Source organism: Ictidomys tridecemlineatus, chromosome 2, assembly GCF_052094955.1.
Source record: "Ictidomys tridecemlineatus isolate mIctTri1 chromosome 2, mIctTri1.hap1, whole genome shotgun sequence".
NCBI lineage: Eukaryota > Metazoa > Chordata > Mammalia > Rodentia > Sciuridae > Ictidomys > Ictidomys tridecemlineatus.
Genome location: NC_135478.1, coordinates 5,025,748 through 5,048,406, shown reverse-complemented (window position 1 = coordinate 5,048,406; position 22,659 = coordinate 5,025,748). Strand labels below are relative to the sequence as shown.

General features: G+C 49.4%; 1 protein-coding gene across 1 annotated transcript; it reads left to right on the top strand.

Moving 5' to 3' along the window:
• The first annotated feature begins 7,575 nt into the window (after positions 1-7,575).
• On the top strand, positions 7,576-22,285 carry Timm44 (translocase of inner mitochondrial membrane 44). The gene is made up of 13 exons (XM_005332139.5): positions 7,576-7,731; positions 9,601-9,696; positions 13,000-13,170; positions 14,555-14,635; positions 15,197-15,346; positions 15,444-15,583; positions 15,843-15,928; positions 16,560-16,652; positions 16,747-16,871; positions 17,879-17,929; positions 20,190-20,279; positions 21,291-21,401; positions 21,724-22,285. The coding sequence occupies exons 1-13, from the start codon at positions 7,687-7,689 to the stop codon at positions 21,841-21,843; spliced, it is 1,359 nt and encodes a 452-aa protein (XP_005332196.1). The 5' UTR covers positions 7,576-7,686; the 3' UTR covers positions 21,844-22,285.
• Positions 22,286-22,659: the final 374 nt, after the last annotated feature.

The window sequence follows — 22,659 nt, the reverse complement described above, 5'->3', positions numbered from 1 at the left end:
GGATTCAATCCCCAGCACCACCAAAAAAAAAAAAAAAAAAAGTCTAAGAATGTAGTTCAGTGGTAGAATGTCCCTGGGTTCAATAGTCAGGAAATACACAGACACACACACACACACAAAGTGTGTGTGTCTATGTATGTATATATATTACAATATATATATACACATATATTACAACATATCTATCGTATTCTATAACAGCATAATCCAAGCTGGAATATGAAGGTTGCTTATAATTTCACAAGATCAAAATACCATCAAGGGCCCCAAAAGTATCATGGCCTTAGACACCAAGAGACAAACCAGGCCTGATAAGAGGTCAGACTGGGTTCTTCACAAGGGCTGATAGTCTTAGAGGATCTGCTTTGGGCACCTGCTGATTATTCCCACCCTCCCACTCACATCCTAAATTGACTCTGAAAAGTGTAAGTAATTGGAAGAAGTGAGATGAGGTTGCAGAGGGAGAGGAGGCCTGCTGACCACAAATGCCTCCATGGAGCCTGGAGCAGTGGACCACCTGAAGGAGCTAGGAACTCTGCCTGGGTGGGGACAAGTGGGTGTTCCATACTCATGGGTACACTTGGAGGGCTGCTGGTTTCATAATAGAATATATCACCCACCTTCAGTAGGAGGACAGGCTCTGGAGTCACAAGATCAGTCACCAAATTCAGTCCGCCTGTCTCCCTGGGAACTTCTGCAGGCTTCTTAGAGCAGCCAGAGGGATCTTTCCACAAAACAGCTGGCTCTGGCCCTTGCACAACACCCCGCCACACACCACACCTAAAGCTCTCCAACAAGTTGAAGACTGTCTGCACAGAAACCCGAACATGGACGTCTATGGTAGGATGATTCACAATTGCCCAGCCTTGGAAGCAACCAAGGTATCCCTCTCAGTAGGTGAATGACTAGGTAGACTCTGGTACATCCAGTGATGATTATTTATCACTGAAGAGAAATGAGTCATCAAGCAATGAAAATCTCAGGGACCTTAAATGCATACGAGTAAGGGAAAGAAGCCTATCTGCAAAGATCAATACTGTGTTATTCCAACTATATGATATTCTGGAAAAGGCAAAACTGGAGAGAGTAAAAAGTTCAGGGGTTGCTGAGGAAGGGAGATTAATAAGCAGAGCACAGGATTTTGAGAGCAGTGAAAATACTCTGTATGATACTATAATGGCAAAGACATGTCCTTGAACACTTTCTAAGTCCATAGAATGAATAAGACCAAGAGTGAGCCTTAAAGTGAATGGCTTTGGATGATAGTGATGTGTCCATGGAGGTTAATCCATTGTGACAAGTGTGCTGCTCCCAGGTGGGATGGTGATAGTGGGGGCCAGGTAGGATATGGGATCTTTTGTACCTTCCATTCAATTGTGCTGTGAACCCCAAATTTCTCTTAAAAGACTTGGATGGGTGCAGTGGTGCATACCTGTAATTCCAGCTATTTGGGAGGCTGAGAAGGGAGCATCAAAAGTTTGAAGCCAGCCTGGGCAATTTAGCAAGATGCTGTCTCAAAATGGGCAGGGGAGTAGCTCAGTGATAGAGACTTTCCTAGCATGAGAAAGCCTCTGGGTTCATTCCTCAGCACTACAAAATAAATAATTTTTTGTGTGGGGCTTAAACCCAGGGCTTTATGTATTCAAGCAAGCACTCTACCAACTGAGCTATATCTCCAGCGCAAAATAAATAATTTTTAAAATAAAGTATTAAAAAACACACACACAGAACCCTGCAATAGCTCCTGGTCACTCTCTCAGTATAAAGCCCAGACTCTTAAGATAACTTCTTGTCCCTGTACCCGCAGTTTCCCTCCCAAGCTCTCCAGCCAAGCTTTGCTCTCCCAACAATGACACTGGCCAAAACACTCTTTTTGCAAGTTCAGCTGTACCTTGGTTCTTGACACCTTGGATTTCTCCCATCAGAACACTTGACTCATTTAAAATCTGGAGGCCTATGTTTCCTTGCCTACAAAATGCAGAATGACAGGTACAGTTTTATTAATATTATAGCAATTTTAGGCTCATAGAGAATAATACTGCTGGACCACAGATTCTGAGGCATCAAGGCCCACTATAGAGTCCCACACTTGCTTCCACAGCACCTTGCCCACACAGGGCCCAGCAGCCTGGCATCTGCACCACAGCCTGAGACAAAGGCGTTGCATACCAGCTCGAATCTCTTTGACCCTAGCTTTGTGGCCCTAGGCAACTTCCTTCCCCTCTGAAAGCTTTGAGTGACTTGTCAGGATAAGAGAGCTCACGACTGCACCTTCCCCTAAAGGTTTGTTGGGACCTTAAATAAGATCTGGCTCCTGTGGGTTGAGCACATGCTCTGGCACAGAGGGGATAGACAGCTGGTGCCAGCAGCCATCATACTTCAAGAACCTGAGCCAGAGATGGAGAGCTTCAGCCAGGGAGAAGGCAGCGCAGAAGACAGAAGGAGCCTGAGAGAAGGCAGGCAGATGGCGAGGCCTCTAGGCAGCAGGAGCTGTGAGGGAAGACGCAGAGGGGCTGCTGTAATAAAGAGCCACAGACTGGCTGGCTCATCTTCTCATGGCTCTGGAGTCAGGAAGTCCCAGATCACCCTGTGGGCAGGCTTGATTCCCACTGAGGCCTCTCTCTCTCTCTCTCCTTGGCTTACAGATTGTGTCTTCCTGTTCTTCATCCTTCTGTATGTGTCCTACTCTCTTTTTGGGAGGACACCAGCCATATTGGATTAGAGATGCTCTAATGCCTTATTTATTTATGTATGTATTTATTGAGACTAGGGATTGAACCCAAGGGTGCTCTCCCACTGAGCCACATCTCCAGCCCTTTTTATTTTTTCCTTTTGAGAGAGGCTCTTGTTAAGTTGCCAAGCCTGGCCTCGGACTTGTAATCCTCCTGCCTCAGTCTCCTGAGTAGCAGGGATCACAGTTGTGCACAGTTTGCTCTTTTCATGATGACCCTTTTGAGAGCTAACTTGGGGTCCCGTGAGACTCCCATAGTTCTTGCTGCAGTTTGGATCTTCAGTCTTCCCTAAAGGCCCAAGCACTGAAAGCTCAGTCCCTGAAGTGGTGCTGCAGAGGTGGCAGAGCCTCCTGGAGGTGGGGCATAGTGGGAGGTCCTTAACTGGGGGTGTGCCCTTGAAGGGACTGTGGGACCCCAATCCTTACTCTATTTTGCTCCCTGGCCCTAGGTGAGCAATTTGCTTTGTTCCTTGCCATCTGACACCCCCAGAATCCTAAAAGCAATGGATCTGCCTGTTCATGGACTGAGCTGCTCAAAATCATGAGCCAAAATTAACCTTCTTTTTTTTTTTTTTTTTTTTTTGTGGTGCTGGGGATTGAACCCAGAGCCTTGTGCATGCAAGGTAAACACTCTACCAACTGAGCTATATCCCCAGCATGTTTTTTTTTTTAAACCCAGGGCCTCTTATTGAGTATATTCCCAGCTCCATTTTCTTTTTATTTCAGTTGCTAAATTCATTAGACTGGACTCAAACTTTCTATACTCTTGCCTTAGTCTCCCAGGTAGCTGGGATCACAGGTATGCACTACTGCACCTGACTAACCCAATTCTCTTTATAAGTTGATTGTTGGGTATTTGTTACAGTAGCAGAGGCTGACTAGAACAATCCCCTCTGAGGGCAGTACCCCCAGGGATCTCCCACCAGGCTCCAACTCTTTTTTGATTTTGGTACTGGGAATTGAACCCTGGGTGCTTTTATAAAAACACTGAGCTATATTCCAAGTCCTTTTTTATTTTTATTTTTTTTTATTTTTATTTTTTTGAAATAGAATCTCACTTAAGTTACTGAGGCTGGTCCCAAACTTGTGATCCTCTTGCCTCAGTCCCCACCCCCATCCTCTGGATTACAGGCATGCAGCACTATGCCCTGCTGAACTTCACCTCTTAAAGGTGCCACCACCTCTCACATTGCCACATTGAGGACCAGGCCTCCCACACGTGAACCTTTGGGGGACAGATTCAAGTCATATCCAAATCAGAGCTTTAGTCTACACGTCTAAAATTTTATACATGTTAAACAGCAACTCTCCATTTCTCCCCCAGCCCTGGCCACCACTTCCTACTCTCTGCTAAGCTTTGGAGTGACTTGTCACCTAGTAGCAGGTAAATAATGCCAAAAAAAATATTGCTCAAATTTGGAAATAATTCCAAGAATAGACCTTCCAGACATTTCTTCAAAAGATGGTTCCCTCACTGCCTCTTTTCCTCAGCCACTTCTGACCTTGCCATTGACCATCCTTGTCCCATTCTACCACACATTCACCATATTCCTGGGGGAAGGTCCCTTGTCCCCAGCCACTACACCAGGCATTCTGGGGTGCATGGTTGGTTGACTGATGTCTCAGTCAGCCTAGGCTGCCAAACCACTCTGGTCTGAAGTTGTGTCCATTAAAATTCATATGTTGAAAGCTGATCCTCAATGCTGTGGTGATTAGAAGTGAGGCTCCATCTTCCTGAATGATGTCAGGGCCAAGAGAGCTAGTTTACTCCCTCCACCGGTGAGGGCACCTTTACAAGTCATCATCTATGAAGCAGAGCAGCCCTGAAGAGACTCCAGAGGTAATGTTTTATGGTAAAAGGAAGATTACCTGGGTGGGCCCAATCTGATCACAAGAGCCTTTTTTAAAAGCAAAGACTATTTCTCTGGCAAAAGAGGACATCAGATTTCAAGCTTGGGAAAGTTGGGAAGGGACTCTGATGGCTACATAAGAAGGAGTTCAGGCCACCTCTAGGAGGTGGGAGTGGCCCGCTGAGAAGCAGCAAGAAAACTGGTTGTCAGTCCAACAACCACAAGGAACTATGTTGCTCGAGGCCTGGGGTGTAGCACAGTGGTAGAGAGCTGGATGAGCCTGTGTACGCCCTGAGTTTTATCCCCAGCATCACAACAAACAAATAAAAACAACCCCAGCACTAGAAAGAATATTAAAATAAAGGTGAAGGTAAAAACAAACCCTAACCAAATCACGGAATTTAGCATCCTTCAAAGTGGAACACATTTACTTGATGGACCTCCTGTTAGGGTGCATCAGGAAAGAGCCATTCCCACCTTCTAGACAAACTGGAAACCAATCATTTTTTAATAAGTCAGTTAAATTTAGAATGTGGAGCATTTTACACAACAGGGCTTCCAAGTTGCCAGAATCATGAAAGAAAAAATAACGGGAACTTCTAGGTGAAAAGAAACCGCAAGAGATAGGAAAACCAAATGCAATAAGAGAAACTGGATTGGATTCTGGGAGTTGAATTAAGGGGTTCTCTACCACACAGCCACACCCCTCAGCCCTTTTAATTTTTGAGATAGGGCCTCCCTAAGTTGCTGAGGCTTACCACAAATTTGCCATCCTCTTGCCTCAGTTTACTGAATAGCTGGGATTATTGGAAATCACCACCATATTGAGCTATTTAATTACTTTTAGTTATTCAATGTTAATGAATATTTTGGGGGTTAATGATGCTGTCATCTTGTAAAAAGTGTCCAGAAGAGATTCATGATTAAGTATTGAATGACGAGACCTCTGGATGTCTGTAACTCTCCTTCAAATGGGTTAGCAAAAGAAACACACAAAATCAGGTCTGAGGGTGTGGTTCTGTGGTAGTCACGTGCCTAGCTAGCATGCAGTGAAGCCTTGGGCTCCATCCCCAGCACTGCAAAAATTTGTTAAAAAGTTAACAAAACAAAACAAACAAACACAGGGAGTGGGGAGAGGATGCTATAGCAAACACGAATAAGTGAATCTAGGTGAAGGGCCTGTGAGTTTTCATACCATCCTTTCAAGTTTTGCAGCTTTGAAATTCTGCAAAATAAGAAGTTGGGGAAAACAAACAAGGCACTCTTGCTCCTCTCCATATGTTCCTCCAGCTGTCATCCTTTCACTTTCTATGCACAGCAGATTTTTGGGAAGAGTCTATGTTCACTGTCCTTCATGTTCTCATCCTCTGCTGTGTTTAGTAACTGGCTCTTCTAATAAACAAACCAAAAATTTTTGATTTGTAATGTTTGCCAATTCCTGTGGTGTAAATACTCCCACTGTGACTGATTCCACTAATAATAGGGCACCATCCAAGAACTGTTAAGAGATGTAGCTGCATACATCCTGTTTCCAGCATGCAGAAACAACATGTGACCATGCCTTGCTTAATGAGGGAGACACATTAGGCGATCTCATTGTAGTGAATGACAGAGTGCATTTACACAAACCCACATGGTTAGGCCAATCACTCAACTTGGCCTCTTGATGTGATCAAGCACTCAGTGAACATGAGATGTGTGAACCTGCTGCTGGTGTGACATGGCTAACTGTTCTACAGTGAACTGTTTTATTTATTTATTTTTTATCATGCTGGGGATTGAAGCCAGTGCCTCCCACTATGCTTGGCAAGTACTCTACCACTGAGCTACATCCCTAGCTCTTTTTATTTTATTTTGAACCAGAGACTTGCTAAGTTGCTGAGATTGGCCTCCAATTTGTGATCTTTCTGCCTCAACCTCCCAATGAACTGGGATTACAATAAACATTCAATAAGTAGGAGTACACTTCAGTAATAATAAGCCAATAATATAGTCATTTATTATCATCAAGTATTATGTACTGTACACAAATGTATGTGCTATATTTTTAAACAACTGGCAGCACAGTAGGATGAGTAATGTATTGGGCTGTTAGGATAGTTACAATGTCATTAGGTGATACAATTACAATGTCATAATTTTCTGGGGCCATGGTTTGTCATATTTGTGGTCTGTCCATAATCGAGGTGGTATAATGTGGCATGTGACTATATGTAAATAACCTCACGAGAGCAGACATTAATAACATGTAGTAAAATAACCAGGGAGTGATGAATTTGAGAATAGAACCTCAAGGTAGGATGCTGCCTCAATATTCTACAGCACAAGCGGCATCTTTTTCAAGGAACTGAGCTCCACAAGTCCACATCAGGGGTTAACAATGCAAAAAGCTTCAAGAGGACAACCAGGCAACATACATTCTCTCCCCCAAGGTATCATCCCTCCTCCTCCCCAGAATAACCATGTCAATGTGCCACCACTTGATGGCGGCATTCTCCAAATGAAAAACAAACTCAGGGCAAGACTAGTCCACACCCAGCCTGGTATCGCTTCGCCCTCCTGTTCTGGGTCGGAACCAATAGGTGTCTTCTCAAAGTGCTGTATAAGAGCGAGCTCCTTCGCTCTCGTTCTTGGAGCAAACAGTTTGCGGATGTCAGTCCCTGTCAATCAAACATTGTCAGATCCCTGAACCGACTGTAGCGGAATCACCGAACTGACTCAATCCTCGCCCTCAGGCTCCGCCCCTTCTCGATGTCGCCCAACCACAGGTCTGAACTTCACAGGAGTGCCCGCCCCCTGGGCCTCCTTTGAGGCCACCCACATCCAGTCATATGCTCCGTTTTTCCAAAACCCTGCCCTATCAGAAGACCAGCTCTTTAGAAATTCCCGGGGGACCGCTATTAGGCCCCGCCCTTACCACGGACGGCTTTGTTGCTCGCTCGCGTTCTCTCCGCCCCCAATTACGTCATACCCAATCAGAAAGCTCTCCCTCTCTGAAACCCCGCCCGCTGGGCCAGCTTTTCTAGGGACCACGGTGCACTAGGCGGTCGCGGCGGTTGACGCCATCCGGCCGCGCCGCGAGAAGGTCACACGGGATCTTCCAACATGGCGGCGGCGGCGCTGCGGGGTGGCTGGTGCCGCTGTCCGCGGGTGAGCGGACTTGCGGGGCTGGCGAGTGGGTTTAGGGGGCTCTGGGTGAGCAGCCTCCGAGGCCTCCTCCTCAGGCCCTCGGCTCTTGTAGCCCTTCCCGTGGAGGCTTGGGGTTGGGTCTTTGGGTCACCTGAGGCCGGGCCAGAGAGCACGTAGCGAGGCCTGAGTAAGGGGACCGAGCACACCAAGCTGGGGGCGGCTGTGCGCAGAGCCTGAAGGGGAGCTAGTCACCTCTCGCTCATCAGACTCCATGTGCACTGGGAAGTGAATGGTGGTTCGAGCGACAGTGCCCCTTGGAGAAAAAGTAGCCAAGTGAAAGCAAAGAAAGTGACATTCACAGCTTGCGTTCAAATGCCAGGTCTTCTACCGAGGGCATTTCCAACATTGCCTCTCCTCATGCCCAGCGTGGAAGTGCGGGACTTATTTCTCGCCCTAAGATTGAGAACTCTCGGGTCCATAGGGCGATGGGAATCGGGGCTTGTAATGCACACTCAGAAGCTAGTGTATCATGTTGTGATCCTTTCGTCCTGTTTCATTAGTTGAAGGAACTAGAAACTCAGAAGAGTTAAGCCACCTGCCCTCAGTCCTAGAGCTATTAGGTGACTGACAGGTCCAAAACATGGATCAACCTGAATACAGAGTCTTGGATTAAGAGGAAGGAAAATGTTTCACAGGAAGTGAATATCAGGATAAATAGTGTCTTTGAATCAGTATTGATTACTCCTTAGAGGTTGAATTTACACGTATTTGGATTGGGCAAATTTGAGGTTAGGTGAAACTAAACTCAGATTTCATCCTAGCATGAGATTTCTCTCCCAGATTAAATAGCTTCTTTTACTTCATAGGATTGCTGATGTTACTGCTTCTGGAATCAGTGGGTGTAAGCATATAGAGACGTAAAACAAGTTATTTACATTCCCAAGAGTTATCCTTGACTAACCATTAGGCAGTAGTGGTACTTGTGTAAATTTGGGATGTTGCGGGTGGTTGCCAGAACTGGTAGGGAATAGAGAAAGAAAAGGCCCAGGAGATGTGGCTCAAGTGGTAGCGCGCTCGTCCAGCATGCGTGTGGCCCGGGTTCTATCCTCAGCACCACATACAAACAAAGATGTTGTGTCCGCCAAATACTAAAAAAAATAAATATTAAAAATTCTCTCTCTCAAAAAAAAGAAAAGGCCCAGGAAATGGAAGAGTGGTTCTATTAGGTCATTTGATTTTAGTGCACTAGGCTTCAGTGTTTGATGTTAGGGTGCAGAGTAGAATAGAATCCAGCTTAACATTCATCATTTGGTAAGAGAAGAAAGTGCCTTTCACATGAAATTGACTGGGGTTTTTCCCAGAATGACTCCACTAAATTGCTCTGCTTGCAGCCCAACTTTTGACCAGGACATTGCAGGTTTATTTCAGCATTGTCGGTGGGGCAGTAAGTTATGAGTTTGCCTCTGAAAATTCAGGTCTCTTGTCTTTGGAGGCTAGCAAGAGTGGGGTGGGTTTGTGACAGAAGACTGCTTGCCACTGGCATGGAAGTTTAGCATGTCCTCTTTCAGGCTAAGGGATTAAGTTGTACTGATATATTTAGCCTTCTTCCCCACAGGTTGACATTTCCTGGGACCTCTGACCCCCAGTCCCTACTTCCCAGTTTCAGAGGCAGGAATATGCCTTGGAAGTGCAGATGTAGTATTTTCTCTTTTCTGTCAGATTCCATTGGCTTCTCAGACTTGGGAAGGTTGCAGATTCTCTAGCATATGGCAAACACTTCATCAAAATTGGCAAATGCATTGCAGGTGACTCCAGCATTTTTGAGTGGTCTGCTTACTTCCTAGACAAACAATTGTTTGAATGGACCTTTCTCCTTTTTCTTCCAATTAGAGATGCCTTGGCAGTGGAGTCCAGTTTCTTTCCAGCCACAATCTACCCCATGGTTCAGCCTACCAGATATGCCGGCCAGGTGGAGAGCTGCCACTGGTAAGTGGCATCCCGATACCATGCTCATGATACCAGGGGTATGTCAGTGGTGTGCCTCTGTGCCCAGGTTGTTTGAAGATGTAGAGCCTAGTGTGCCAGATCTTCTCAGTATGCCAGGAAGTGCTTGGGCAGCATCCTGCTTGATGTTGTTGGGAATCGGGTACTCGTACCTCACAGAATAGCACACTGAGTGCTCTGATGACTAGAAAAGGCCCCTGTGTGCGCCAAATTTTTTTCTCCCCATTGCCTCTGCCCTTGGGTCCCTCATCAGACACAGTTGTCCCCTTTTTTGGGAGACAGCCCTTTAGGCATTGAATCAGAGTCACTCTGATGTTTCTGGACTTCACTTTGTCCTGGTCACTTCTCTTTGCCCATGCTTCTGTTAGTATCACACTATGAGTGAGACCGGAAGCCCCAATGTATGCTAGGGCAACCTACACCCTCTCTTCCTACACCCAAGGCCTCAACTCAGCTAATTCCTTGCAGGCAGCTAATTAGCCCCCTGATTCTATTCTGGAACCTGCGGATATAGGACAGGCCCCATGGTTCTTTTCCTTAGTTGTGCAGTCCCCTACACCCACAGTTTGCAGCCCTAGAATATATGGAAGGGCTGGTGCAAGATGGCAGAATCCCTGAAGGTCTTAGGACCTGGACTTCCTTTGGAGAAAGGCTGGGATGGGAATGAGGCTGCGGCCTACCAACCAGAGGCCTGGCCATCTCTCCAAAGAGCAGCACGAGGGTAGCTGCTGCTTTCTCTTTTGGCTTGATAAAGGCCAGGGAGGCAGTCAACTTTGATGTTGGGAAAGCAGCCCCTCAGCTATTGTGGCATATCCTAAATGAGGTAAACACATCTGGCCACTTCCCTGTGTTGACTCTCTTACATCACTTTTTAAGCATTTTTAAAATTATTTTTATTGAGCCCTTTTGTTGCTATACATATAGCAAAGCAGAATTTAAGTCCAGCTTTGACCCGAAGCATGTACCCCTAAGTAGTGTGTGACATTGGCTCCTGTATTTGCAGCTGCACCTTGGTTTCTCTCTGCATCTGGATGTGTTGGGTTTCCCCAAGATGCAGGTTCTCTGTGACTCTTCTCCTATGGGCTAAGAAAGGGAGGTTTGTGATGGTCACCAGGCTCTTGGGTGACATGGATGAGAGCTGGATACCAGAAATGGCCAAAGTTTTCTTAGAGGGGCCAGGAAGAGTAGAAGCCCTGTGCTGGATTTTGGAATTAGGACCTACAGAGTTCTTCACAGTTTATCCCTGGGATGAGAGTCCCTTCCGTCTTGTTGACTTTTGCTTTGGGTTCATGTGAGGATATTTGAATGTTCATGAGGACCTAGCCTAGCCATTTGTCCTTTGTTTCTTCTGGTGAGGAAGGAGACTGTGTTTTGTTTTGCCTTAAATAGACTTTCTTTTAAATCAGTTTTAGGTTTATAGGAAAACTGAACAAAAAGTATAGAGACTTCCCATCTACCTCCTCCCTGGGCACATTGTTTGCCTTGTTATTCAAGTCTAGTATGTGGGATTATCTGTTACAATTGATAAGCTAGTATTGATACATTGTTATTTACTGAAGTCCATAGTTTACCTTTGGGATTTTTTTGGGGGGGCATTGGGGATTGAATCCAGGGGTGCTTTATCACTACATCTGCAGCCCTTTTTATATATTTTTATATTTAAAATCTTGGGCTGGGGTTGTGGCTCAGTGATAGAGTGCTAGCCCTGCGTATGTGAGGCCCTGGATTCAAAACTCAGGACCACATAAAAAAATAAATAAATGAATAAAATAAGGCAATGAAAAGAGTTACCTCATTTTTTAAAAAAATCTTTAAGTTGTAGATGGAATCATATCTTTGTTTGTTTATTTTTATGTGGTGCTGAGTTGAACCCAGTGCATTCCATGTGCTAGGCAAGCACTCTACCACTGAGCCACAATCTCAGCCCCCTTTTTATGTTTAGAGACAGGGTCTTGCTAAGTCGAGGGCTTTGCTAAATTGTCCTCCTGCTTTAGCTTCCTAAATTGCAGGGATTGCAGGTGTGTGCACCCCTGCCTGGCTGGGACCACTTCTGTGTTGTACATTCTGTGGCTCCTGACAAATGAATCCTGTTGACCGTTATACCACAACATGTGTCCAGGTTCATACACAGTAGTTTCACTCCTAGAGATCCTCTGTGCTCTGCCTTTCATCGCTCCTTCCCCCAATCCCCAACAGCCACTGATCACTTTTTCCAGAGAGTCATAGAGTTGGAATTATACAATCTGTAGCCTTTTCAGATTGGCTTCTTTTTTTTTTTTTTGGTACAGAGTATTGAACTCAGGGGCACTCAACCCCTGAGCCACGTCCCCAGCCCTTTTCTGTATTTGATTTAGAGACAACATCTTACTGAGTTGCTTAGCGCCCTCGCCATTGCTGGCTTTGAACTCAAAATCTTCCTGCCTTAGCCTCCTGAGCCATTGGGATTAACAGGCATGCGCCACTGTGTCCTGCAGATTACTTCATTAACACTTAGTAGTGTACATTTCAGGTTTCCTTGTGGCTTAAGAGTTCATTTCTCAATATTCCACTGTTGGATGTTCAGTTTCCCTTGGTATCTGCCAGGGATTGGTTCCATGACCCCTATAGATAACACAATGTGAGTAGGCTCAATAAAATGGCACAATATTTGCATAGAATCTGCACAGTCCTCCCCTAGACTGTAAATATCTCTGAATTACTTAAAATATCTAGTGAAGTAAATGCTGTGGAGATAGCATTTATTTATGGAATAATAAGGAGAAAGTCTGTACATGTTCAGTACAGATGCAGTTTCTGGGGATTAAACTCAGAGGTGTTCTACCACCAGCTCTTTTTATTTTATTATTTTAAGACAGGTTATAGCTAAGTTGCCTAGGCTGGCTTTGAACTTGTGATCTTTCTGCTTCAGCTTCCCCAGTCTCTGGGATCATAGGCATGTGCCACTGCACCCAGCTTCTTTTTTAAAATGTATTTATGTGTGTTTGGTTGAATTCCAAAATATGGAACCTGTGGATACAAAGGGCTAACTGTACCACACTTTATGATCAGGTATTTCTTTAATTCATCTTCTGAGGATGTGGCTCCATGGTGGAGTGTCTTCCTGACATGGCAAGGCCCTGGGTTTGATCCCCAGCTCTGCAAAAAGGAGAGAAATAGATAAGAGATTCATTTTTGAACTTGAATCAATAAAAAAATTTTAGAATGCCTTCCAGTCCCTCAGTAGTTACTGGGTGTTTTCATATGTGTTCTTCCAGTCTCTAACTTTTTATTTTACATTTGTTCTAGTCCAAATCATATTCCTCTGGAAACAGAAAGGGTTTTCTGTCTGGCTTGGTAGATAACATCAAACAAGAATTGGCCAAAAACAAAGAGATGAAAGAAAGTATAAAAAAATTCCGGGATGAAGCCAAGAAGCTGGAAGAGTCTGATGCGCTCCAGGAAGCCAGAAGGAAATATGTGAGTCCCTTTGCTCTGTCCCCCAACCCCGCCCCCCTTCCACACTTGTTTCCAGGACAGGGCCCTGTGGTTGAGGAAGGGGTTGCTTGTGAGGAGGTGAGGCTGCTGCACTGATGAGGAGTTCCCAGAGGACAGGAGTGGGTTGCCCAGGTCTCTTGTTTCTGCGGTTTCTCTGCAGTGCACTTTGTGTCGTTGCTGGGGTGTAGCTCAGTGGTAGAGTTGTGCTTAACATGCACGGGGCTCTGGTTCCACCCCCTGTCGCCTTCCCCACCCCCGACTCCCACCCACACAGTCCGCAGATCATCAGCATCAGCTTCTCCTGGGAACTGTGAGACAGTCTTGGAGTCTCATCTCCTAACCAGCTGGGTCAGGTCTACATTGGGTCATCTATGGCACATGATCTTTTAGATGTACTCCTCCTGAGAACTTTTGTTTGTAGTGGTAGAAACTGGGTTACAATGCCAGGGTCATTATCAATTACCATTGCTGACTTTTATTGAGCAGCTACCAAGTACCAGCCTGGACTTGACTTGGCAACCTTTATGTGAACACCATGTAAGGGCTTTGCAGGAGGACAGCTTACCCATCCTAAAGATGAGTGGCTGAGCCTCAGGGCATACTTGCCCCAGGTTGCTTGGTATTCTATTTTATTTTTATTTTTATATATTTTTTTAATGTACCAGGGATTGAACCCAGGGGCACTTAACCACTAAGACGCATCCCCGGCCCTTTTAGTGTTTTTATTTAGAGAGAGGGTTTCACTGAGTTTCTTAGGGTCTCGCTAAATTGCTGAAACTATTTGAACTTGCGATCCTCCTGGCTCAGTCTCCCAAGTTACTGGGATTATGGGCTTGTACCACCACATCTGGTTTGGTATTTTATTCTATTGATCCCTAGCAGGTCATGGAAGAGGCCTTTTCCCTGAGTGTCCCCAAGTTGCTCACTAGGATGGAATGCCTCACTGAGTGTTCAGCTAGATGGCAAATCATTAGGAAGGGCTGATTTGGGGATAGCAGGCTGAGGTTGGGGGAGGTGGCCAGGGTGGAAGGCAGAGTAAGAGAAGATGACGCCAAGAGCCGCCCTTCAAGATAACACTGCTGCCAAGTGGAAAGGGAACTACCTCCTGCCACCCAGAGGAAGACCCAGGGCTGGGGTGCCCGTGCTCTAGAGGTGGCTGCCAGGTGGACCTAGGCTGCTGGCTTTGGCAAGGAGCCTGCAGTTGCTGAGACACCAGCCCAGCTGTGGGCTGTGTGGAACCTGTGGGGGAGGCCTCTGGGCCTCTGTGGGGAGTTTGGGCTATAGAGAAAGCGCCTCCTGGGGCCTTTGGTTATAAGGTAAAGCTCACTTGTGTAGGAATAAAAAGAAGCCATGTTCTTTATCACAGAAAACCATCGAGTCGGAGACTGTGCGAACCAGCGAGGCGATAAAAAAGAAGCTGGGGGAGCTGACGGGAACAGTGAAGGAGGTAATGGGCAGATGTGGCCAGGAGTCCTCTGGGGTCACAGGAACCCTGGGTCAGGGGGTGTTGACAGCAGGGGGAACGGCTTGTGACGGGCTGGCCTGGCAGTGGTGTGGTGAATGTGCGGAGGACTGTGGTGGCAGCCACACTGTCCGGGAGGCTTCTGGAGTCGAGGTCAGCTGGGGAGAGGCAGGACTATGGCCCATCTGCTGGACGCTGATGACGTTGCCCCCATTTAAGGGTGAGGTGGATGTGAGACACCAGGAGGGACAGCCTGGGTGCAGGTCTGAGGACCTGGCATCGGGCACCCTCACGGCCACTCTCACCCTGCACTGCTGCTCCTTGGAGTCCCTGTTGCAGGTGGTTCCCTGCCCTCTGGAGGACTCCTACCTATTTGGGGGAGAGGTCATTAAACCCAGTATTTGGCCTGGAGCCAGGGGTTCTGTACCCCAGAAACTGAATGCAGTGTTCTTGAGTGTGTATTGCTGGTCCCAGCTTTAAGTGGTGGACCTGTCCAGGTCTGGGTGGGTGCTGTGTGGATGCGCATCTCTACATCTGTCTCAGTAGAGTCTTGACGAAGTCAGCAAGAGTGACCTTGGCCGAAAGATCAAGGAGGGGATGGAAGAAGCTGCCAAGACAGCCAAACAGTCTGCCGAGACTGTGTCCAAGGGAGGGGAGAAGCTGGGCAAGACGGCGGCCTTCAAGGCCCTCTCCCAGGTGAGTGGAGCTGAGCCAGGCAGCATGGCAGCCGGGGTGGCGTCCGGGTGAGGCTGGTGGTCACCCAGGCATTCACAGGTCTGCTGCTCTCCTTCAGGGGGTAGAGTCTGTGAAGAAGGAGATCGACCAGAGTGTTCTGGGGCAGACTGGGCCTTACCGCAGGCCTGAACGGTTGAGGAAAAGGACGGAGTTTTCAGGAGAGAAGTTCAAAGAAGAGAAAGTCTTTGAGCCCAACGAGTAGGTCCCAGACTGCCCTGACGCCATCCTCAGGATCATGCCTGTGGTCTGCCACGGCCTGGTCTCTGCTTGGGCTTTCTGGCTCCCTCAGGAAAAATGGAAGGAGCCAGAAGGGTGGGACAGAGGGAGAAGAGAGGGCAGGAGGTGAGGATGGGGTCATCGTGGCTGTGGGCCTAGGGTCGCCCTCTGCTGTCCCTCCCATGGTAATGGGAGGGCTCAGCGGCACCAGGGCTACAGCTTACACCAGCGTCCTGCCCAGGGAGGCTCTGGGAGTCGTGCTGCACAAGGACTCCAAGTGGTACCAGCAGTGGAAGGACTTCAAAGACAACAACGTGGTATTCAATCGTGAGTACAGCCCTCCTGTCAAGTTCTGGCGGGGTGATGGTAGTAGACACTGGTCAGTGTGCCCACTCTGGCCACTGGACAGATTTCCATTTTGTAGAAATGGAGACGGTTTCCAAAGGGCTGGTCATCTTTATGAGGCCACCTGATGGTTCAGTTATAGATTCTGCTACCAAGATGCCAGGCAATTGCCCCCTCATAGAATGGTCAGGACCCCAGGAACCCTGGTGCTTTCAGAGGTCAGGGCCAGCCAGGGCCCCGTGGCAGCCACTGGGGCTGGAGTTGCCTTGTGCTGGGCATGGGATTTCCCAGGTGCTGAGCCAGAGAGCCACCAGGCCACTTGCCCTTGTCCCTTGTCTTGGGAGGACCACTAGAGGCCTCTGTTTCCTTTGTAGTGGAAGCCACAGCCAGCAGGGGTGGCAACCCATAACTTGCACAGCCCCTCTAGGGCCCCAGCCGAGGGTCTCCGTGACCTCGCCAGGTAGGTCAGCAGGCAGCAGTCCTGGGCACAGATAAGGAGGCAGGCTCAGAGATCCCCTCTGGGGCACAGTCGTGTCCGGGGTGGGTCTCACAGAGGCTGTAGGGAGTCCTACAGCTTTCTGGAAAGGGCCCTTCTCAACCCCCTCCCCCACAGGGTTCTTTGAGATGAAGATGAAATATGATGAGAGTGACAACGTGCTCATCCGAGCATCCCGGGCCCTGACCGATAGGGTCACTGACCTGCTGGGTGAGTGCTGTGCTGCAGGAGGGGTCCCCCACACCTGGCAGGCAGTGGGGAGGGAACCAGGGTCCTGACTCACCCCAGGCTCTGGTTCCCATAGGAGGCCTGTTCTCCAAGACGGAGATGTCAGAGGTGCTCACTGAGATCCTGCGGGTGGACCCGGCCTTCGACAAGGACCGGTTTCTGAAGCAGTGCGAGAATGACATCATCCCCAACGTCCTGGAGGTGCTTGCCACGCCCTAGCAGGGCCCCTCCTGGGGTGGTTGGTGCTCTGGCCAACTTCTTCCTACCCAGGCAGCACTCTGGGTCCCAGTCTAGTGTCCCCAGGGGAGCGTGGCCGCTGGAGCTGTCTTCTGAGCAGATACTTCTAGGCTCCTACCTGGCTGCAGCTGCCCCACAGGCCTGCCCTCTGCCTTGTCCAGGGTACAGATGCCTAACTACGTGCACCCATGACAGGGTCTCAGGAGGGGGCTTGACCCTACCGTGGTCCACGCTGCTCCAGGGATGGTGACAGTTGGGGGTCGAGCCTTGCCCAGAGTTGGCTGCTCCAGGAATGAGTCTTCCTTCCTCCTTGTCGTCAGGCAGCACCCTGCCTCCCCGGAACCCTGTCCTGCGTCTCCTAGTGTCACTTCCCTTCTCCCTGCCTGAGGCTGTTCCTCACAGGTGCCCAGGAGTGGCCTTCCGGGGTCAGGGAGAAGCAGGCACCCACCGCACTCATGCTCTAATAGGGTGCCCCAGCCACACCCATAACCGAGGGACATTTCCTGGGCCTTGTCCCTGGCAATCCCACAATCCACATTGAAGTGCTCTTGTTCCCCCGTTCGTCTGTGAGGAGGGGGGTGTTGCTTAAGTCGGACTGCAGCCACCCACCTGCCAAGGCCAGGCTTTCTTCAGGCCTGTTGTGGGACCACAAGAAGTCCTTCCGCTCCCATGTCCTTTTCACCACTTAGGCAGGGAGGAGGGTGGGGGAGTTGGGTGCTGGGCCTCAGCCTGGCCACAGTTTCTCCTTCAGAGCTTGGCTCCTTCCTGCCCCTCGCCCCCCTCCCCGCACTTCCCTTACCTTCCTAGATCCAACCCTGAGCCAGGTTCCTGTGGAACTGTCCTTCTCTAGACTCACAGGCTGAGGGGCCAGGGGTCTTTGAGGAAAGGCCCCCACCAGAGAATGTTCTCAAGAGTTCTACCTCAAAAGCCCACTTAGTTCTCACACTTTTTTTTTTCTTTTCCCTTTTTAGGCCATGATTTCTGGAGAGCTCGACATTCTCAAAGATTGGTGCTATGAAGCTGTGAGTACTGTTTTTTTCTTTCTCTCTTTTTCTGCCAAAAAAAAAAAAACCAGAAAGGCTAGGTGTGGCTCAGTGGTAGAGTGCTTGCCCAGCAAGGCCCTGGGTTCCATCCCCAGGCCCCCCACCCCCCAAAAGACCACGTGAAGAAGGGCTGCTTAGCTAGCTTGAGGATGGGACAGCAGGATGACCCTGGCTCTGGAAGGGAGCGAGTCTGTGTCAGATGCTTCGCTGGCACAGAGCCCCCCATCTCTCCCTCAGCAAATGTGTCTGTGCCCTTGAGTGCCACACCAGAGGTGCTCGCCCCATGCAGAGCCCAGGGCCAGCCTTCCAGCCCTCCCTCTGCACATGCATCTTTGCCCGTGGGCGTCAGGTCCTCTGCATGCAGACAGAAGCTCCTCAGTAAGAAAGGGTTCCTCCTACTCAGTGCCAAGGGACAACCTGATGTCACAGAGCTGCCAGTTTTCCTGGGCCTCCTGCCCACCCCCCCCCCCATCTTAAATTAATTTTGATTAAGAGCCAAGCATGTGGTGCACGCCTGTCATCACAGCTGCTTTGGAGGCCGAGGCAGGAGGATCTCAAGTCAGTGAGACCCTGTCTCAAAAATTAAAAGGGCTGGGATGTGATTCAATGGTAGAGTGCCACTGGGTTCAAGTCCCAATACCACAATTTTTTTTTTTTTAATTAAGGAGCCATAATTGATTTAAGCTATGGAGTAAAGGTAAGGTTTCCAGGATGGCCTGTTGAGCATCTTTTCCTGCTCTGGTCAGGTGGCCGTAAAGATATGATGCAGGACCCTGTGGCCAAGGTGGCCTGGGGCACAGGCTTGGAGTCCAGGGGTCAAGCAGAGGGTGAAAAAGGTCAGTGAATTACCCTGGGTAAAGAAACCAGATGTTCCCTTGGCACTCCTGAATTTCACGCATGGCGGGTACCACACTAACCTGGCTCACCTGTCCCCTGAGCCAGACTTTATCACCACACCTACCTCACTGGGGTGCAAGGGTACACTGCCAACCTAGATGTACAAAGCACCTGGCAGTCTTACAAGATTACAGTCTTACAGTCTTACAAGAACAAGGCTGTTCTTACAAGAGCTACTGCCCAGGGAGGAGCAGCACGTCCTGACAAGGCCCGGCTGCTTCCCAGGGTCAGTGTTCGGGGCCTTGGGGCCACCATCAGAGTCAGCACAAGGAGGCTGGGCAGGCATCCCCAGAGCAGACACTGTCTGCCCCGCTCCTGGCAGCCTCCCCATGCCTGTGGAGCTCCCAGCGCCTGTCTGCTCAGGCCATCTTGCCTCACCCTCCTCACTCTCCCTGAGCTGCCTCTTTGGCCATATGCTTTGTTTTTCCTCCCCAGCTTCTTTAAAGCAATTCGGACTTTTTTTTTTTTTTGGCTCATTCTATTCTGCACCCTGCTCACAAACAACTTGGAAAAAGCAGAAGATTCTGTCAGGTTTCCCTTTTAAATACTCCCCTGCACCGTGACTAATCCAGCAGGCATTTATGAGTTGTGGGTTTTTTTTTTTTTTTTTTTTAGTTTGGGACCATTAAGCTGTGGCTGATCATCTTTGCCAGAGAGCTGCTGGTGCTCCTGGAAACACAGCTGAAGTTCTAGCTGCTCACTGAGGTGTTTTTGAAATGTCATCTCTAAAAAGCCAAAAGCAGGATTGGCACGGTTTTTTTTTCTTCTGAGAATCATTTATTTCCATAAAAAGTATATGCCTTCAGAGTGTCTTGCATCCTAGGGGCCTGCCCAGCCCAGAGAAGCTTCTAGTGAATGTGTCCATAACTGCATGTGTCTTGGGGGCCGTGTCCGCAGTCTGAGAGCAGGCATAGAGCAGTGAGGGTGTCTTTTGGGGCTGGTCCATGAGAGAGACACCCTTAGGTTTAGGACAAATCCTAGAAAAGGCATCCGGTTCCAGGCCAAGAGTCCAGCGGAGGTAAATACCCAGTGTTAGAGACCAGCCAAGGATCCGCCCCCTTGCCCTGGGAGTGCTTTGGATGGCGTTCCAGCAGAATTACTCGTTTGCTGATTAATACAGCTTCCACTTGGGAGACACACTCTTCCCATAAAGAGGAAAGTGTGTGATTCAGGCCAGCAGGTTGGTGGCACCTACCTCCTCTTGGACCCATGCTCTTGGCCTCTGCTCCCACTGTCTGCTCACCCAGGTGCCAGGGTGTGTAGACATTGGTTCCAAGTGGTGCTGAGTCTGTGACCTGCCCTGGATGGCCGTCCACACCGGCATGTTGGCCTCTCATTGCAGACCTACAGTCAGCTGGCCCACCCGATCCAGCAGGCCAAGGCCCTGGGCCTCCAGTTCCACTCACGCGTCCTAGACATTGACAACATTGACGTAAGTGCCTCTGAGGGTGGAGCCCTGACTGGTGGGGGCTGTGGTCCACACAGGGGACAGGGGAAGCTTCACCTGGACTGGGACAACCTGCTGGTTAGCACCGACACTCAGTATAGGCAGGCGTTTAAATGAGCTGCAGGGTTCCTTTGCAGAAAGGGACTTCCATAGTCCTGTGGTTGGGATACAGGTGATCCCCCACTTCCGTGGTTTCAGATTTTTTTGCTTTATGATGGTGCAAAAGCATACACATTCAGTAGAAACTGTACTTAGAATTTTGATTTAAAATTCCTTGTAATAACTTCATTATAAATAGGCTTTGTGTTAGAATTTTGCCCAAATGTAGGCTAACGTAGGTGTCATGGCGTGCCTGAGACAGGCTGGGCTACGCCAGGATGCGCAGTAGGCTGGGTGCATTCGGTGTGTGTTCAGCAGTGATATTTTTAACTACTTTTTTTTTAGAGATTTTTTTTTTTAATATTTTTTAGTTTTTGGTGGACACAACATCTTTATTTTATTTTATGTGGTGCTGAGGGTCGAATCCAGCACCCCGCGCATGCCAGGCAAGCACGTTACTGCTTGAGCCACATCCCCAGCCCCAATTTTTAACTTCTGATGGTTTTATCAGGATGCAACTCCATCATGCTTCCAGGAGCACCTGTGTCATTAGGCAGGTTTGGGGCACTGCCCAGACATTGCATTCCTGAGAGCCCCCAATGGCTGGTCTACCCCCCCTCCCGATTTCCTTCCTCTGGGGAGCAGTAGGAATGTCAGAGCCAGCTCCCTCTTTTCCCCCCTGTGGCCTTCATGCACATTCACAGTCTAATAAGTCCTGGTCTTTGAAATTATGGGAAGAGTCTCATGGGAAATGTCCCCCCACTCCTAGAAGTGGACCAGTCCTGGTCTGAGTGGCAGTGCTTCAGGAGGAAGGGCCACAGCAGGGGTCCACCTCCAGGAGCAGCAGGGAGGGCTAGGCCCTTCTCTGAGGCTTGCTGCCCTCTCTGCTACCTGCAGCTGGCCATGGGCAAGATGATGGAGCAGGGTCCCGTGCTGATCATCACCTTCCAGGCCCAGCTGGTGATGGTGATCAGAAATCCCAAAGGCGAGGTGGTTGAGGGTGACCCGGTAAGTGGGGGAACTCTGGGGGGAGAGGGCACAACTTCCCACCCGCAAGACCCTGCCTGTGGCCACCCTGCACAGATGCCAGCTTGGAACCAGTAATTTCTGTGACCTGGTGGGAATGGGGAGAAACCCAGGACAGGAGTTTGGGCCTGGTCATCAGAGGATGCATCATCAGTTGTCCAATTTTACCAAGACCTGAGCAGTGGGACCCAGCCCAGCACCCTGATTCCTCCCTGATCCATGTGTCCTCCCCTGCCTCTCAATAGCCCCTTGTCCCAGTTTGCCTCCTGAGCCCCAGTCCCTCATGCCCCATTCTGCTCCACAGGACAAGGTGCTGCGCATGCTGTACATGTGGGCCCTCTGCCGAGATCAGGACGAGCTCAACCCCTACGCAGCCTGGCGCCTCCTGGACATCTCTGCCTCCGGCTCAGAGCAGATCCTCTGAGCAAGGCAGCAGTGACCAGGGAGCTCTGCGGCTGGATCATGTGGGTCACATATACAGGGGCATCACCCCTGGCAACTATAGACCTCTGGGGACAGTACTCTGGTCTATGCCTGGAGCTCAGACAGGGAGTTAGAGAACCAGCTGGACAAGGAAGGGGTTGCAGGTGCCACGTGTCTGGTGGCAGGAGATGTGCCCCACAGCACCAGACTGGAGCTGCTGACAGCGGGTCCATGGTGATGGGTGTACCAACCACACAGTGCCAACAGGCTCTCAGGAGGGGAACTCCCCCTGGGGACAGGGTGGTGGGGCTAAGGTTGCAGCTCCCAGGGGCCTGCTGGCCACACCAGCCAGGCCATTTTAGGTCTGTCTTTATCAGTGCTCTTATTTCCTGTACATAAGCCTGAGGTTTGGAAATAATAAAACACCAAAGTGCAGAAGAGCAGCTTGGATGGTCTGTGTGCTTCTCTGGGGTTGGGGGTGGTGGTGGCTGGTGACTGGGAGCCGGCCAGCTTGTCATGGAGAGGCCAGGTGTTCAAGGTCAGAGAAGAAACTGCAGCCCCAGAGGAGGGACTTGCCCTGGCTGGGACCCTGCCTGCTTGTTGACAGGAAGACCAGTGCCTAGGAAAGGTAGGGGGATCAACTGCCCTAGGGGATCTGCTGGGCTGGGGTCCTCAGGGATGGAGTAACTTGGCCGCCCATACTGAGTGGTGATTGGTGGTATTAGGACCCTCCGGTCTTGGCTGAAGGGCCTGTTGGGGAGGATGGAGCTGCAGTCGCCCAGCTCGAGAGGTCCGAGGTGTTGGTGGGAGAGGAGTG

What these genes read in the sequence shown, in the direction of transcription:
- Timm44 (XM_005332139.5), top strand. Translation starts at nt 7,687, where the DNA reads ATGGCGGCGGCGGCGCTGCGGGGTGGCTGGTGCCGCTGTCCGCGG. An exon ending in GCTGGTGCCGCTGTCCGCGG is followed by an intron (nt 7,732 to 9,600) that starts GTGAGCGGACTT and finishes TCTTCCAATTAG; the next exon opens with AGATGCCTTGGCAGTGGAGT. An exon ending in TAGGGTCACTGACCTGCTGG is followed by an intron (nt 16,653 to 16,746) that starts GTGAGTGCTGTG and finishes TGGTTCCCATAG; the next exon opens with GAGGCCTGTTCTCCAAGACG.